This window comes from Mustela putorius, unplaced genomic scaffold (assembly GCF_011764305.1).
Source record: "Mustela putorius furo isolate JIRA1106 unplaced genomic scaffold, ASM1176430v1.1 tig00003845_pilon_pilon_pilon, whole genome shotgun sequence".
Lineage (NCBI taxonomy): Eukaryota > Metazoa > Chordata > Mammalia > Carnivora > Mustelidae > Mustela > Mustela putorius.
The window spans coordinates 30,666,756-30,680,634 of NW_025421998.1; the positions used below are offsets into that span (position 1 = coordinate 30,666,756).

Sequence of the window (13,879 nt, forward strand, 5' to 3'; positions counted from 1 at the left end):
GTCCACTGGCCCCAAATCTCACCCTCACATTTCAAGTAGATCCTTCACTACTAAGAATTAGTGTGACAAAAACCTCAAGACATTTCATTCCATTTCAGAAGAAGTATGGTGTGCCCATTGAGGCTGGGGTCTGGAAGCAAAGCTCTACATTTGCCGGGTTAGAACAGTTCAATCTGAGGATGTCCAAGAAGCAGCTTTCTGTGGAAAACTGGAAGAACGGATCATTCCCGGGTGATAGGTAAAGTTGGAGAACACAGATTAAACTACGAATTACATCGATCAACTCTGAAGTTAAACACAGCTGTTTCTTGAGAGCTTGCCCTCATTTCCCCCATGGCAACACTCCCCTGTGCTCCCACACATGCCTTTGATCTGCTTCTCTCTCATTTCAGTCTGTCCTGGGACTTGTACTATGAGAGAGGAAGATGAAAATCCAAGGGTGATGGATGATATCCAGAACGCAGATAATGTATAATTCAAGCCTGGGTGAAATTCAAAAGTTACAGCATCACACACAAAGGAACAGGGTCTGGTCTTTCTTTCCAGAGGGGCTATTGGCTAACCTATTTTTGCTACAAAAATTAAAATGACCCATCACCCTGATTCCTAGCAATCTTCCTAAAAACAGTATTCACTCCCCATATCCTGCCGAACATAATCACTCAATGTAGGTCAGAAATGTTGCTTCCTTCCCCTCATTGATTTTCATTAAGAGGCTGCACTTTCTGGAACACTAAAAGGAAAGAGAAACACCCACTACAAGAACCAATGACACCCCCTGTAAATTTTTGGCACCTTAAGTCCAGTTCTCCTAAAAGCGGGAGAAAATCTCATCACCCACAATTTCTTCTTTTTGGCTAGAAGTCAACAATAATCTCGAAGTACAAAATAAACAGTGGCGATGCTTCAGCCAGATGAACACCCCCCAAAAGGAGCATATTCACTCTGTCTTTTCTAATTTTCTAGATCACCAGCCCGCCTCTTCCCTAAGTACACACTCTTTTATTCTAATTCATATCCGTATTTTGCCAGAAGGATGTCAAGTGATACCACACAGTGGCTCAGCAAGTCCCCAGGGCCTTATCAGGAAGCTGAGTGCGGGCGAGCGGGAGGACGGGGTTTGTAGAGACCCCGACAGGTTCTTGGGGAAGAGAAGGCGACGGAGAAACCGAGAGGAGGGACATGGGGGTGGGGGAAGCGGGAAACGCTCCTGTGGCAACATCTGGCTCTCCAGAAGAGCTGTGAAGGGATGGGTCTCCAAATGCCACTAGCGGGGCTTCCCCAGTCTCCCCGCCACCCCACTTGCTGAAATCTCTGCCAAGGCCCAAGTCCTCAAGCCTGGCACTCTGAAGAGGGCGCCGCAAAGTCCTTCAGAGCCCTCAAAGCAGGAGCGCGAACAGAAAAGCATCCCCCCAAAGACAGCAAAGCCACACACCCTCTGTCGGCCAGCCTCCCGGGGCGGGCAACTTCATCCCTGCAACACACGAAAGCCCCCGTCCTCCAAGGAAGGCAAGGAGGGACACCCGGGCGCCCGCCTCGCCCCTCGCCTCCCGCTCCGTCCTCCCCCTCCCCCGCAAACTCCAGGTAAAGGACCAGGTGCGGCTCACCTCCAGGCAAGGAGGAAGCGGGCGGCCGGAGGAGGAGGGGGGCAGGTCCCCAGCCCAGGCCGCCCGGCAGCCGGCGAGCGCCCAGCAGCAAATCCAGGCGGGGCTCCAGGGCGGCGAGAGCCCGCAGCGGGGAACCCCCGCCCGCCGCCCCCGGCCCCTCCCCCGCGCCGGACCCGGGGCGAGGAGCCGCATCTCGGTCCCACTGCGGTCCGCCGGCCGGCAGGAAGGCAGCCTCCCCCGGTGCGGCGCGCTCGGCTCGCCGCTCGCTCGCCCCCTGCCCGTGCGCCCGCTGACGGCTCGGCTGCGCTCAGGGCCGGGCAGCCGGCGCCGGTGCTCCCGTCACGCCGGAGGGAGGGACCGCGGGGCGCGGGCGCGGGCGCGGCGCGGGGGCGGGACGCGGGGCGGGGACGCGGGAGCCCGGGCGCAGGTGGCGCGGGCGGGGGCTACGGCCCGGCCCAGCGGGTCCAGAGGGGCTGCGCCGCCGCCGGGCCCGAGGCTCGCCGCGCAGCGGAGGGCGAGAGACGCCGCGGTCCCCCGTGGCATCCCCGGTCCCCATGGCCCGCCAGGAGGGGCGCTCCAGGCGAGAAGCCAGAGTAAAACACAGGACATCAGGATATTGTTTACCCCGCGGCGGGTCTTTAAAATCTCCCTGCTTCCCGCATCACACACACTCACAGACGCGCCCTAGGGACGGCCCTGGGTGAGGATCCAAGCTAGGAAGCGTCAGAGCGAATTTTTGGGTCATCAGGATCTGCCTAGAATTGCAGGGAGAAAAGGAGAGTGAAATATCGATGCAGCTGGTGACTCAGTTTCCTCACTTCTTTAACGCAGATAGTAACAACATCTACCCTATAGGGTTGTTGGGAGGGTTAGGTTAATTGATGCACCATAAAGCACCTGGGGGAGTGCCTGGCAAGCAGTAGATGCGATAGGTGTTGGTAGTAGTAGTAACCACAAGTACTGCTACTATTGGTGTCATTTCATGGGGAAAACGTGTAATCTTGGGCAAGAAAGCCCTTTTGTTTCTGGAGGAAGCAGTTTTTCTATACGTACAGTGAACTGGGGTAGTCTTCATATTTTCTTTCATTGCAAATATACTGAACTGGGTGGGTAATGGGCACCAACTGGTGAACCAAATGGGCACAGTGCCTTCCTGTTGTGGGGATCGCAAAGGTCCCTTCTTGCTCTATAATTCTGTGATGATGTACATTCTCCCGTTGTTCAAAAGTACCCAAGTTTCTGATACTTGAGTACCTGCAGAAAGGTACCTGGCAGACTCATAAATTGACCTGAATTTATCTTTGTCTCTATCTTTAATATTTTTTAATAAACATTTCCACATGGAATGAGAAAGTTTCCCTCTCTCTCTCTCTAGTTCTGATTATTATTATAATGTATGTATATTGGAAAAATTTGGAAAAATTCTTAAAAGTATCAGGAAGAATGTAAAAATTACTAGGGATCCCACCAATAAGAAATAACACCTTTAATGGTATTAACATCTTGAAGAATTTCCTTCATGGTCTTTTAACCGCTTGTGTACTATGAAACTAGAATTGTAATTTTTAACCTGCTTCTCTTCTTCCCTTAACAACATGAATTTTTTCTCAAGTCAATGAAGTCTCTGACAAAACAGCTTTAATAATTGTCTAAGAATATCTACACTTTGGAGATACATAATTTACTATTGGATATTGGGCAATTTTTCCTCAGGTATTTGATGTTATGAATAGTTCTGGAATGGCTGCCTTTGGTATATAATCTGTTCACACCTCTACTTTTAATTTTCTATGATGTTTGTAGAATTGAAATCATTGGGTAGCAATGTATGTGTATTTTTGGGTTTTGTTTAATAGTGCACAAATTCCCTCCAACAATTTTATATCAATTGTTTCCAGCTCCTTGAGTATTTATTTAACATCATTCTAGATTTAATAATACTTTAGATACTTACCATTTTGGCAAAGGGTAAAATTACCATTTTAGCAAAATGCTAATAAGATAGCATTTCTGAATGTATTTTTATAATTTGTGACATTGAATAATTTTTCTTTATATATGATTATATATATGTTTATATATGATATATGATTATATATTTCCTTCTCTTGTCAGTGTGTGTGAATTTTCCACTGACACTTTGGCTATTTTCCTATTAAAGCTCCACTTTTTTTTAAGATTTTATTTATTTATTTGACAGACAGAGATCACAAGTAGGCAAAGAGGCAGGCAGAGAGAGAGGAAGCTCCCTGCCAAGCAGAGAGCCGGATGTGGGGCTTGATCCCAGGACCCCAGGATCATGACCTGAACCAAAGGCAGAGGCTTTAACCCACTGAGCCACCCAGGCACCCCAAGCTCCATCTTTTTCTATTACTTTGTAAGCAATCTTTTAAGTTTTCTGTACTCCACATTGTTTACCATATCTGTCACAAATACTTTTCTGAGTTTGTAGTCTTTTAATTTTGTTTCAGGAGGGCTTTTTTGCAAAAGATTGTCATTTTTAGGTACTCAAATATAAAATTTCCTTTTGTGGTTTCTTCCTTTGTTTTATCCTTAGACACACCTGTGCATCTATAGATCCTACAAATACCTATAATTTCTTATTTAGTCATTATTTTCTTTTTGTATATTTTTATTCTTTAATGCATCCAAAATGTATGAGTCAGATTATATTTTTTCCTCTGAGCAAGACTTAACAACATGGCTAATGGTTAGTCTCTTTCCTTGTAAAAATAAGGATTGTCCTACACAATGCACATAAACTAAATGATAATTACAGATTTTCTCTTGTCATTGTCAATAAATAACTTTTTTCTCTAACAACGAAGTCATAGAAAGAGAAATTCAAAAGAAATTTTAAAAATAATACCATTTATGGGGCACCAAGGTGGCTCAGGACACCTAGGACATTTCAGGGTCCAACTTTTGATTTTGGGTCAGGTCATTATCTCTGACTTCCGAGATGGAGACCCACTTTGGGGCTCAGCCACTCAGCACGAAGTCGGCTTGAGATTCTCTCTCTCTCTCTTCTCCTTACCCCGCTTGCCTGTGCACTCTTTCTTTCTCTCTCTCTCAAATAAATAAATAAAATATTTTTAAGAAATAAAATAAATAATATCATTTATTATTGGACCAAAAAGAAGAAAACACTGAGGAATAAAGTTAACCAACAAAGTGAAAGACCTGTACTCTGAAAACTTAAAACACTGATGAGGGAAATTGAAAATGACACAAACAAATGGAAAGATATTCCATGTTCATGGATTAGAGGAATTAATATTGTCAAAATGTCCATATACACAAAATAATCTACAGATTCAATGCAATACCTATCAAAATACCATCAGCATTTTTCACAGAAATGGAGCAAATAGCATTAAAATTTATATGGAACCAGAGACCTCAAATAGCCAAAGCAATTCTGAGGAAGAAGAACAAAAGTGGAGGTATCACAATTCCAGATCTCAAGATACACTATAAAGCTGTAGTAGTCAAAACAGTATGGTAACTGGCACAAAAACAAACATAAAGATCAATGGATCAGAACAGAGATCTTAGAAGTAAATCCACATTTATGTGGCCAATTAATCTATGATAAAGGAGGCAAGAATACACAATGGGGAAAAGTGTCTTTTCAATAAATGATGCTGGGAAAAGTGGACAGCTTCATGCAAAAGAATGAAACTGAACTACTCTCTAACACCATATACAAAAATAAACTCCCAACTGGATTAAAGACCTAAATGTGAGATCTGAAACCATAAGAGTCCTATAAGAGACCATAAGCAGTAGCTTCTCTGACATTAGCCATAGCAACATTTTTCTAGATACCTCTCCTAAGACAAGGAAACAAAAGCAAACATAAACTTTTACACAGCACAGTAAATTGAAAACTTTTGCATAGCAAGAAAACCAATAAGAAAGCAAAAGATAACCTACTGAATGGGAGAAGATATTTGCAAACAATACATCTGAGAAGGGATTAACACCCAAATACGTAAAGAACTTCTACAACTCACACCAAAACAAACAAACAACCGGCTTAAAAAATGGGTAGAAAACCTGAGTAGACATTTTTCCATAGAAGACATACAGATGGCCAACAGACAAATGAAAACATGCTCAACATCACTCATCAGGAGGGAAATGCAAATCAAAACCACAATGAGATATCACCTCACACCTGTTAGATTGGCTGAAATCAAGAAGACAAGAAACAAAAGCATTGATGAGGATGTAGAGAAAACACTTGTGCACTATTGATGGGAATGTAAATTGATACAACCACTGTGGAAAACAGCATAGAGGTTCCTCAAAAAGTTAAATGTAGAACTACTGTCTAATCCAGTAATTCCACTACTGGGTATTCACCCAAAGAATATAAAAACACAAATTTGAAAATATAAATGCACCCTTATGTTTATTGCAGCATTATTTACAATAGCCAAGACATGGATATAACCTAAGTGTCCATCAGTAGACAAATAGATTTTTTAAAAAGTGTGGTATATATATATTTTTTTCCACATCCTTTTTTTAAATCTCTTTGTAATATTATGGAATATTACATAGCCATAAAAATGATGATATCATGCCATTTGAGACAACATGGATGGACCTAGGGAAGATTATGCTACATAAAATAAGTCAGACTGAGAAAGACAAACACCATATGATTCCACTCATAAATGGAATCTAAAAAAAAAAAAGAAGGGCACCTGGGTGGCTCAGTCAGTTAAGTGTCTGCCTTCAGCTCAGGTCATGATCCCAGGGTCCAGGGATCCAGCATTGCATCAGGTTCCCTGATCAGAGGGGAGCCTGCTTCTCTCTTTCCCTCTGCCTGCGTTCTCCATGCTTGTGCTTTCTCTGTGTCAAATAAATAAATAAAATCTTAAAAAATAAATAAAAATAAATTTTATAAAAAATGAATAAACAAACCAAGAGCAGAAGCAGAACTATAAATAACACAAAACAAACTGATGGTTGCCAGAAGGGAGGTGGTGGGAGGTTGGACAAATGGAAGAAGGGGAGAGGGGGATCCAGGCCTTTGATTATGGAATAAGTAAGTCACAGGAATAAAAAGCAGAACATAATGAATACAGTTGATGATATTTTATGAGCGATGTAATTGGACAGACGGTAGCTACAGTGGTGGTGAGCATAGCATAATGTGTAAACTTGTCAAATCACTAAATTATACACCTGAAACTAATGTAACATGGTAGGTCATCTGTACTCACAAATATTAATAATCATCATTTTCTAATAGCAGTTTTACTTATAGAAAAGATCTTGACCTTAGGTGATTTAAAGCAGCACACAGACTAACAGAGAAAGGAAATTTTCAAGAAAACACTGGTTCCCTTGCACCTTTCTGGAATGTAATATCAGATTATTCAAATGGTTTATGATTATCTGATCAATAACTTTACTTTCAAAACCCTAGTTTTAAAAAAAACACTTTAATATAAAATTCTTAATGAAATTTGGGGTGGGGGGTGAGGTTCAACCATGAAGCCTTAAATAACTTGAAGTCACTAGACAGTCATCAATTTTCCACTTTCATTTATGCAGTATGTACCTGAAAATTGAACCAAACTTTGCTAATCAACAAAAGTCATTGCTATACCCAAAAGGTGCTAAACACATAGATTTTTAAAAATTTTGTTCTTTAACTTAAAGCAGCTGGTGGTATAACAACCCTCAATTTCAGAGATTGTCTAAGTACACAAAGGTTAGAAAAAAAAATCTAAATGAACTCAAGGAACAAATTTTCTAGAAATCCATTTTAAACAGTCAATGAAAAAAATAACAAATTCTGTATCTAATTAGCAAAGCGATAATAGTTTTGGCAAATGTATGTTCTGCACTATAACACTCAGGAGAAGAAGTCTTTTGAAAATCAATCTAACAATAGACATTAAGTATCCTTAATGTATTTGTGCCTTAATGCAGTAATTTTTACTTTCATGACTCTATTCAAGGAACTAATAAGGAAGGAGCACAAAGTTCTGTATAAGAATAGTCACTGTTGTCAAATACAATTAAAAATGAAATAGCCCAGGGGCACCTGGGTGGCTCAGTGGGTTAAGCCTCTGCCGTCGGCCCAGGTCATGATCCCAGGGTCCTGGGATCGAGCCCCGCGTCGGGCTCTCTGCTCAGCAGGGAGCCTGCTTTCCTTCCTCTCTCTCTGCCTGCTTCTGCCTACTTGTGATCTCTGTCTGTCAAATAAATAAATAAAATCTTTAAAAAAAAAAAAAATGAAATAGCCCACATGTATCCAATAGAGGAATGAATTATATGAATTATGCTACCTCACAAGGTAGAATTATATAGACACTGAAAATTATATTTCCCAAAGAATACTAAATGAGTCAAGGAAATGTTATCATATAATGTTAACATAAAAAAGCAAAAAGAAACTTTCATAAACAATGTATTCCCAAGTACAGTGTATAGTTAGGGCAGGAGACAGTGTCTAAGTGTGATTTTATAGAAGGAATATGACTAGCAATAAGTACGTTGGCAGTGATAATCTTTTTTAATATTTTTTTTTCTAAGATTGTATTTATTTATTTGACAGAGAGAAGTCACAAGTAGATGGAGAGGCAGGCAGAGAGAGAGAGAGAGGGAAGCAGGCTCCCCACTGAGCAGAGAGCCTGATGTGGGACTCGAACCCAGGACCCTGAGATCATGACCTGAGCCAAAGGCAGCGGCCTAACCCACTGAGCCACCCAGGTGCCCCAGCAGTGATAATCTTTTAACATTGGCATACAGGTATTTTTCTTCTATTTTTACAGATTTGTTTTCAATTTTTTCATAATTAACATGTATTATTTTCATAATCAATCAGGCATTCTGATTCTCAGGATCATCTGCTTAGGAGGTTAGTTTTATTACCCTCAGTATTTTTCTTTATTTTTGTAATACTTAAAAATTAAAATTTTTACATCGAACATAATCTTTTACTAGTTTTTAAAACTCCATATTAAAGGGGCGCCTGGGTGGCTCAGTGGGTTAAAGCCTCTGCCTTCGGCTCAGGTCATGATCCCAGGGTCCTGGGATCGAGCCCCACATCGGGCTCTGCTCTGCAGGGAGCCTGCTTCCTCCTCTTTCTCTCTCTCTGCCTGCCTCTCTGCCTACTTGTGGTCTCTGTCTGTCAAATAAATAAATAAAATCTTAAAAAAAAAAAAACAACTCCATATTAAAAAGACTGAAAGGGGATGCCTAGGTGGCTCAGTCGGCTAAGCATCTGTCTTCTGCTCAGGTCAGATTCCAAAGTCCTGGGATCCAACCCCACATTGTGTCCCTTGCTCAGCTAGGAGCCTACTTCTCCCTCTGCTTGCCACTCCCCCTGTTTGTGTACTCTTTCTTTCTCTCTGTCTCTGACAAATAGATAAATAAGATCTTTAAAAATATAAAAATAAATAAAAATAAAAAGATTGAAAGGGTTAGACCAAATTATTCATAACAGAAAATACATATTGGCTCATGTTTAAAAGAAGAAAGCTGAGGTGTATTAAAAAGGAGTGTGATCCTTAAGCTATTCTTCTACCATAGCCTATATTTTATATATCAATTTTTATCAATTTATATATCAATATTTTAAATAACTAGTAGGGGAAGAAGAAGGGAGATTGGGAAGGATAAATGGAAAGGATTCAAAACGGAACAAAAAAATTATTCAAAAAATGGGAAATAGATCATAGGAGGAAAGGCTAAATTAGGGTGTTTGATTTATTGTCTCTTAAGTCCATAAAGATTTTTACCACTGGTATCTATGTCCCTTGCTCTCCATTTCCTTCAAGGATCAAAACAAAACTATTTTTAGTAAAAGGAGGAAATTTTTTCACTTGCAGTTGAACCTTCTGTGAGAGGTTGTGGAGATATTAAGAAAAAAAAGAAAAAGATTGTGAAGTCAGGCAAACCTGCATTTAAAATCAAAACTCCACTGTTTGCTGGCTGCTCCCTACATGCCAGCCACACTGGCTTCCTTGCAGTTCCTTCAACCTCCTGGATGTGCTTATACCTTAGGGCCTTTGTATTTGTTGTTCCCTCAGCCCAGAACGTTCTTCTTCTTGAGGGCCTCACTCAAATGTCATCTTCCCAGTAAAGACCTCTCTGGCCACCATTTCTAACATCCGTGACATTGCCTATGCCCCTTCCCTGCTTTACTTGTCTCCCCAGCAGTATCATCTTGCATGTTGCCTATTTTACTTACTATTTCTCCTCACTAAAATGGAAGTTCCATGAAAATAGGTTTTGCTTTTGCTTTTATTTTTTTTTTAAGATTTTATTTATTTATTTGAGAGAGGGAGAGAGAAAGCACGAGTGGGAGGAGGGGCACAGGGAGACACGGACTCCCCACCAAGCAGGGAGCTCCATGCGGGCTTGATCCCAGGACCCTGAGATCCCATGACCTGAGTCAGAGGCAGATGCCCAACCAACTCAGCCACTCAGGCGCCCCATGCTTTTGCTGCTAATTGTTGTGTTTCCAGATCTAGTACATAGGCACTCAATAAACACAGGTGGCATGAATGAATGCATTATGAGATGACCATAAGGGAGAGAAATTCATTTGTTACCGTTAATAAAAAATCTTTCAGATGCACAGCAATTAATTTAATAGTTTCTAAAAATTATCCAAAGATGAACTTGAGGGGAATCCCCAAATTCTCAGTTGAGAAACAAAGGAGGAGTCTCCAATAATGGTATCCACTTTGTCCGGTTTAAGGAGAAAGGAACTTATTACACAAATATTGTCTACTTTGCAAAATTTCCTGAGGGGTCAGGGAACAAAGCTTGGATCTACATAGCCAGGAGACTCACAGCTATGAGTGATACCTTACTATCCCATAACACGACTGTGGTGGGAACCCCCTGCAGCCTTCACATACCACTCAGTGCACGGGATGCTTAAAAACTCAACATCCAAGGGGCCCCTGGGTGGCTCAGTGGGTTAAGCCTCTGCCTTCGGCTCAGGTCATGATCCCAGGGTCCTGTCACATCGGGCTCTCTGCTCAGCGGGGAGCCTGCTTCCCCCTCTCTCGCCTGCCTCTCTGCCTACTTGTAGTCTCTGTCTGTCAAATAAATAAACAAAATCTTTAAAACAAAAACAAAAACAAAAAAAAACCTCAACATCCAAAAAAAACCAAAACAAAACAAAACAAAAAAGAGAAACCTATACACCAAAACCTCTATGCCTACTAGAGCAGAAGACAAATGCCCGTGTTGCCATGTCAGCTGGAAGAATTAATCTACACTCACACAGCTGCTATCTCACATGGCTCCCTCCCTCCTTCCGATCTCATGTGAGGATATTCCCTTGGAAAAATCTAGTTTTAATGTACAATCTGGTTACAAGGGAGTCTTGGGAATGTTTTAGCTAGCTGTCCCTCCTCTTTGTTTCAGGAAGGCAGGCTAAAAGTAGGACAGATTGGGTAAAAGTGAGTCAAAGTATATTTTCCACAGTAGTTCCCCCTCCTGCCACTCAACCTACATAAGCACTCTCATCCCTACATTAAAACTTCCATCTCTGAGGGATGTTCATTGATCTTCTAACTCAGGGACGATCCCCACTTTGATATCTTTAAATCTATCAGATAAATTATAAAGTTAACTACCACCAATCCACCATATATTAAAAACTGGGGATTACTATTCAGTAATAAAAAGAAATGAACTATTTTTTTGAAGATTTTATTTATTTGATAGAGAGATAGTGAGAGAGGGAACACAAGCAGGGGGAATGGCAGAGAGAGAAGCAGGCTCCCCGCTAAGCAGAGAGCGATGCCGGGCTTGGTCCCAGGACCCTGGGATCATGACCTGAGCCGAAGGCAGACGCCAAACAACTGAGCCACCCAGGCCCCTCAAAGAAACGAACTACTGAAATCATTATAACTTGGATAAATCTCATAGGCCTTATGCTAAGGGAAAGAAGCCGGGCTCAAAAGCATACATAGCGTATGATTCCATTTATACAGCACTCTCAAAAAGACAAACCTATTGTGATAGAAATTAAATCAGTGGTTGTCAGGAATTACAGTGTTAGTAGGGAAATTGTGACTAAAAAGAATAACTCAAGGGAGATTTGGGGGGAGTGATGAAATCATTCTGTATCTTGATTGTGATGGTGGTCACACGAATCTATGTATGCATTAAAACTCATAGAATTGCACACCAAAAAACCTCAATTTTACTGTATGTTAAAGGATTAATTTTTTAAATATTTTTATTGATTTGAGAAAGATGCAGAGAGAGCACAGTGGGGGGAGGGGCAAAAGGAGAGGGACAAGCAGACTTCCCGCTGACTGGGGAGCCTGAGATGGGGCTCTATCCCAGAACCCTGAGATCATGACCTGAGCTGAAGGCAGACACTCAACCCACTGAGCCACCCAGGTACTCCAAGAGTTATTTTTTTTTTAAATACAATAACCCAGTGACTGTTGAAGTTAATAACCACTAAAGTTGACAATATGTTAGGTTTTGTAGACATTAGATACTTAATAATTTGGGGGGAAAAAACTAGGGAAACAGGAAAAACAATATGGAAAACGCTATATTATTATTCTATATATACAAAAACAAGAAAATATGAACAGGGACAATAATTTTCATTTCTGCAATTGCTTCGACATTACGTTTGGTGTTGATGACTTGCTTCACATTCCCTTTGTGCTCAGACAGCAGTTCTGCAGTCATGGTTGGTTGGCGCGGCAATCCAAAAGTACATTTCCGAATGTTCTGAACCTTGGTGACCCTAACTACATGGGGTCTTCCATTAACTGTTATCATTGGCTATTACAATACCAGGAAGCATTCCAGAGGCATTCCTGAGCTCCATCGCTGAAAATCATAGTAAACTTTTTGGGGTTTTTTTTTCCCTCCTGGCTCTGTTGTCAGGAGGAACCCCAAAAAGGCCACAGGGGTGTCTTATCATGTCAATTCCCAATTCAATTGTCTCCTCTGATGGAACACTTCTCCACTAAATACCAAGACCTCCAAATTAGCAGAATCTAAAGGAATGGACTTGGGAAGGAGAAGTTTTTGCTTTGTTCATTCAGTGTAATGAGAAATACTACCCCCACTTCACTCATAATTTCTGGACCAGGGAAGTCTGGTTTGGGAAGAAACAACATCATATATTAGTCACTAGTTCAGAGAACATGCTTTATCCTGATGGACCATGCTGACGTCAAAAGGTACTGTCTCCCAGTTGACACAGTAAATCACTTCCTTGGGTTGTTCTGCTGTGCTGTAAGCCAGGCCCTCTGGGTGAACGTTCTGTGGAAATACCAGCCACAAGCACTGGACTTAATTATTTTACTGTAAAATGAACTTCTTGATTAAAAGCAGTATAGTGTGAGAAAGCAATATTGTATTATGTAATCAGACATGATGTAAATAAGGCATTAAGTCAACAGAAGCAGCATACTAGACCAAGAGAATAAACCATCCAGATTGTTTATTTCAGTAAGGATAAAACACTGTTCATTCTATAATGTAGGGGACCCAATATAATCAGCGACAGTGAAGTTGGTCCCCCCGTTATATCACACAATTTCAAGAGCTCACTATTGTTCTGTACTGCTGGCAGATTGAGCATTCACCCATGGTAGGGACCCAGGTCAAATTTGGAGACAGGCTGTTGATTTTTTTATTAAGACATGAACAGTTCTTATCACTGCTATGATGGACCTTTGTTTATGAGCTCACTGACACAGTAGGGTAACCAGCCAAAGGAGTTGACTGACATGAACAGAGTGAATCATCTGGTTCACCTGGTTATTGAGCATTTGGTAAAAATTTACATGAGACATTAATAGTCCTACCCATTAGGCTCTTTCCAAGAGACTGATTTACATAATTCTCAATCCTCTTTATCAGCAAACCTCCAATCTTGCTCCTCCCAACTCCTTCACTGTAGGCCAAATCTTTCACTATGACCCGTGAACTGGTGCAGATTCGAGATCACGTCACCTTCTTCCAGGCCATGTTTACCATGAGGTTGTATCTGTTGGAAAATTCCCTTTTCCATTGTCCTTCAGAGCCACATATGATTTATTTGTTAATCATATAGAATTCTTCAACACTAAGGCCAAGAGGCATAAGCTAAAAATCAAAGAAAAATTAAACCACTTGGAAGCAGACTATTTTGCCAAATGAGATAGTAAATGTCAATACAACTTTTTCCTACGAGACTCCCTGTTCAAAGAATTCTCTGCAATAACAAGCTTGCTTATGAATCGCATACCCAATATTTGCATGCCTGT

The 13,879-nt window shown here is 41.2% G+C and overlaps 1 protein-coding gene and 1 long non-coding RNA gene across 2 annotated transcripts in view; one reads left to right on the top strand and one right to left on the bottom strand.

Annotated features, from left to right (window-relative positions):
- The window catches only part of ELAPOR2 (endosome-lysosome associated apoptosis and autophagy regulator family member 2), a 175,364-nt gene extending 173,436 nt beyond the window's left edge, over positions 1–1,928 (bottom strand). Inside the window, exon 1 of the mRNA XM_004739638.3 lies at positions 1,608–1,928. Coding sequence (XP_004739695.3) covers positions 1,608–1,799 — 192 coding nt within the window. The 5' untranslated portion in view covers positions 1,800–1,928. The remainder of the gene's footprint in view (positions 1–1,607) is intronic.
- The window catches only part of LOC106006680, a 38,724-nt gene continuing 26,158 nt past the window's right edge, over positions 1,314–13,879 (top strand). The window contains exon 1 of the long non-coding RNA XR_001180945.2: positions 1,314–1,584. This is a non-coding gene — a long non-coding RNA (uncharacterized LOC106006680). The remainder of the gene's footprint in view (positions 1,585–13,879) is intronic.